Raw genomic sequence first — 3,165 nt, 5'->3', positions numbered from 1 at the left:
GCCACCGCGGCGGGTAATAGTTATTCGTGGCGGCCGCCTTCAGTTAATTCCTGTTTTTATTGTGCGGTTCGCCGTTTGGTTAAAATAATTATGGCCACTCATGCAAGAAACAAAATTGAGCACGTGATGCGATAGGCCTTCAGTTTTTTTCTGGATAACGCATACTCAGAAATATTTCGCGGGTAATACTAACAGATAGAGCCACTAAATAAACTCCGCGTCAGTGTAACGACACTGATCCCTCCCGGCAGCCATTTTACCACCTGTCGCCAGGGCGGTCAGCTTTACACGCCCTATTGCGGCTGACCCTGACAGCTGGAATCGACCCGGAAGCCGCTTGGCAACCGTGAGAGCTGTGTTAAGTGTTCGAGGATTTGCAGATAGCTCACCGCTGAGTCAGTGTCGGACTGGGTTACGCTAGCGTAGCTTGTTTAGTAGATCTGCGTTACACTAGAGTGACTACACACGCTACGCTTTTCCAGTGGCTATGGGTTACGCTTGGCCACTGTCATTCTTTCCTGGCGGTAAACGAAGAAGGCGTTTTCCACGTTCCGGCCAGTACAGAGCAGCACGGCATCGCATCGCTACTGTGTCCGGGGCCTAAAAACTCACTCTCAACGCGTCATACAGCCACACTGAGCTCCGAAAATCCCGACTTATCGAAGAACACGCGCATGCGGCAACACAGGGTCACCAAAATGTCTGCGCACTTGCATTAGTATTCCGGGGTAAACAAATACCACGCGACTCGGTTCGGCCAATGGCGGCTTTCAGCGGCCTTGAAAAACGAGACAAAAGATTGTGGATACTCTGAAGCCTGATCTAGAGGCTCTATTTACGGACTAGTGGCTCTGGCTAAGGGCAGCCATGAGTTCCAAGTAAGCATCTGGGGAGAGTTATTACCTGAGTGGCTCCGGAGTGCGTGTTTTTTTTAATTGCCTTCGACTGTGATTGTATTGTGTAGAATTGTTTGGTGCTGGGGCACAAGTGGAGCAAATCATTGCAGATGAGATACTTCCTTTGGGGTGGGATGGCAAATACTGACCGTAGAGAATGGCTCCCACACCACATGGTAGCAACAAAAGCGAACAGAAGTCGGCTGGTGGAATATACCTACAGGTAGGAAAACACCAAGCGAGCGTTAAAACAAAGCATTCATATGATGCAATGTGTGCAATAAGTGTACTTTAAAATGTGGAGCAATCTTGAAGCACGCAACATGAAGAGCTTGAATCATTAAACAATAATCATCAAGTTGCGATCAGCGTTCAGCTGCCGGCAGATGCCTTAAGGCTGTCTAGAGTGCTTCTCGCAGTCTACGATTGAGTGTAAAAATTAAAAAAAAATGTTTTTGACAACACTAAGGGTGGATTTAGGGTGCTTAATAAGAAGCAAGAATTTAAACGCCAATAATAAAACAAGTTCCTGTTTCCTTGGTAAACAACATTTTGGGTTACACCATCTTAGTGGAAGCTTTTATTCTTGTTGCACGGACAACAGTCGTCGAAGAGAGCTATAGGACACCGCGCACAATTCGACACTTTTTCAGTAACAAAAAATGCCCACGACAATTACTTCCAGGAAGCTTTAGATACCATCTGAACGCTCATTAAGAGCCGTTTATCCGGCCTATACATAAAAAGCTCATCACTACTAGGAATAAAAAGCTAAATTTTAAGGTAGGAGATGTTTCAAGTGTGATATTTCCAAATAGTGAGATATCTTCAATTTTTTATATTGTCAAGGACGTGTGTTTTGAGCTTAGAGTGAACGCTGCAGTCAGTGAAGAGCAAGAAGCCCCGATCACACGCATTCTATGCAGAAGTCACAAAACCTTTTAATTTTAAAAATTTTTTCTTTCAGAGAAGCCGCCCAAAATGCGCCTGCCTGCACCTTCAAGAAAGCCCTACGCTCAAACCATCGATGGCGTTCTCAGAAATCCCAATTTCGACCCTGTCATATTTCGTAAAAACTTCAACTTCCGAGCTTCGGAAGGAGACCTCGTCCAGTTCACGCACCCGAAGAGCGGCACAAACTGGGTCTTTCACATTACGCAGCTGATTCTCAAGAGGGGCGAGCGTGTCCGCAGTGCGCAGGAGTACACGGACAACCAGCGATTCATGGAAGGCATGGAGCTGGACGAGTGGAGACCGAAGCTGCTCATGCGACCCATCCTCACCCATCTGCCTCCTCGAAGGGAAACCATGAGCGACGAGGCCAAGTACGTCTACGTGGCCCGCAACCCGTTGGACGTGTGCGTTTCCTTCTACCACATGACCACAAACTTCAGCACGTTCCGCTTCCAGGACGGCACCTTCGACGAGTTCTTCGAGGCGTTCCTCAGTGAAGACTGCGGCGGGCACGGCAGCTACTTTGACCACGTAGCCGCCGGCTATGCCCTGCGATACGAACCAAACATGTTTTTTGTCACCTATGAGGAACTCAAACGGAACACTAGAGACGTTGTCCTTCGACTGGCCTACTTCTTGGGAGAGGAGTATGGCAGAGAGCTGGAAGACAACGAAGTGTTGCTTGGCAAATTGCTAGACAGGATTTCGCCAGCACAAATGAAGGACATTGCAGTGTTGGACTTCAGTGGTGTTTCAGATCCTGAGTGGAGTAGAACGATGCAACGATTGGAGGTGACGTTCAAGGATGGCCACGACGGAAATGCCAAGAAGTACGGACTCGTTAGGGAGGCCAAAGTGGGTGGATGGAAAAAGTATTTTCAGCGGAACAGTTGAGGCGAATGGAAGCGAAGATTAGAGAAGTGGAAGGAAGGTGTTCTGTCATGAACCTATGGCGAGATATACGAGAGGAAGCAATGAAAATATTTAGTGAAAGTTGATAGTTTCGGATAAATAAAATGTTTTAAGTATTAGGTGTAAGTTAATAAATTTACTCTTGCACAAACGGCCCTCCTACTTGTTCCTCGAAGGGCCGGGCGGCGATTCCTCTTGTATTTTTTCTTCTCACTGCATTCCTAATTTTGGTTCTCTTACTTTCTTACTATTATGAATATTCTTGCAAGTTGGTACTGCTATTATTGCTGCACACGCTGCAACTGTGGTAACGCTTCGAATGCATTTCTCTAAATAGAAGTTGTAAGATGAATTTAGGCGACGAGGTCTTCTTAACTCTCCTTAGAGAACTGGGGGAGGGTGG

At 46.9% G+C, this 3,165-nt stretch overlaps 1 protein-coding gene across 1 annotated transcript; it reads left to right on the top strand.

The window, feature by feature from the left end:
• Positions 1–1,877: 1,877 nt before the first annotated feature.
• Positions 1,878–2,744, top strand: LOC144146683 (sulfotransferase ssu-1-like). The gene has a single exon (XM_077678611.1). It carries the CDS (start codon positions 1,878–1,880, stop codon positions 2,742–2,744), a length of 867 nt encoding a protein of 288 aa, XP_077534737.1.
• The last annotated feature ends 421 nt before the right edge of the window (positions 2,745–3,165 follow it).

The sequence above is a fragment of the Haemaphysalis longicornis genome, unplaced genomic scaffold, assembly GCF_048455015.1.
Source record: "Haemaphysalis longicornis isolate Haplotype H1 unplaced genomic scaffold, Haemaphysalis longicornis Haplotype H1 scaffold_7, whole genome shotgun sequence".
Taxonomy (NCBI): domain Eukaryota; kingdom Metazoa; phylum Arthropoda; class Arachnida; order Ixodida; family Ixodidae; genus Haemaphysalis; species Haemaphysalis longicornis.
This window is presented reverse-complemented; position numbering and strand designations above follow the sequence as displayed.

Coding starts and splice junctions, on each gene's coding strand:
- LOC144146683 (XM_077678611.1), top strand. CDS start 1,878: ATGCGCCTGCCTGCACCTTCAAGAAAGCCCTACGCTCAAACCATCGAT.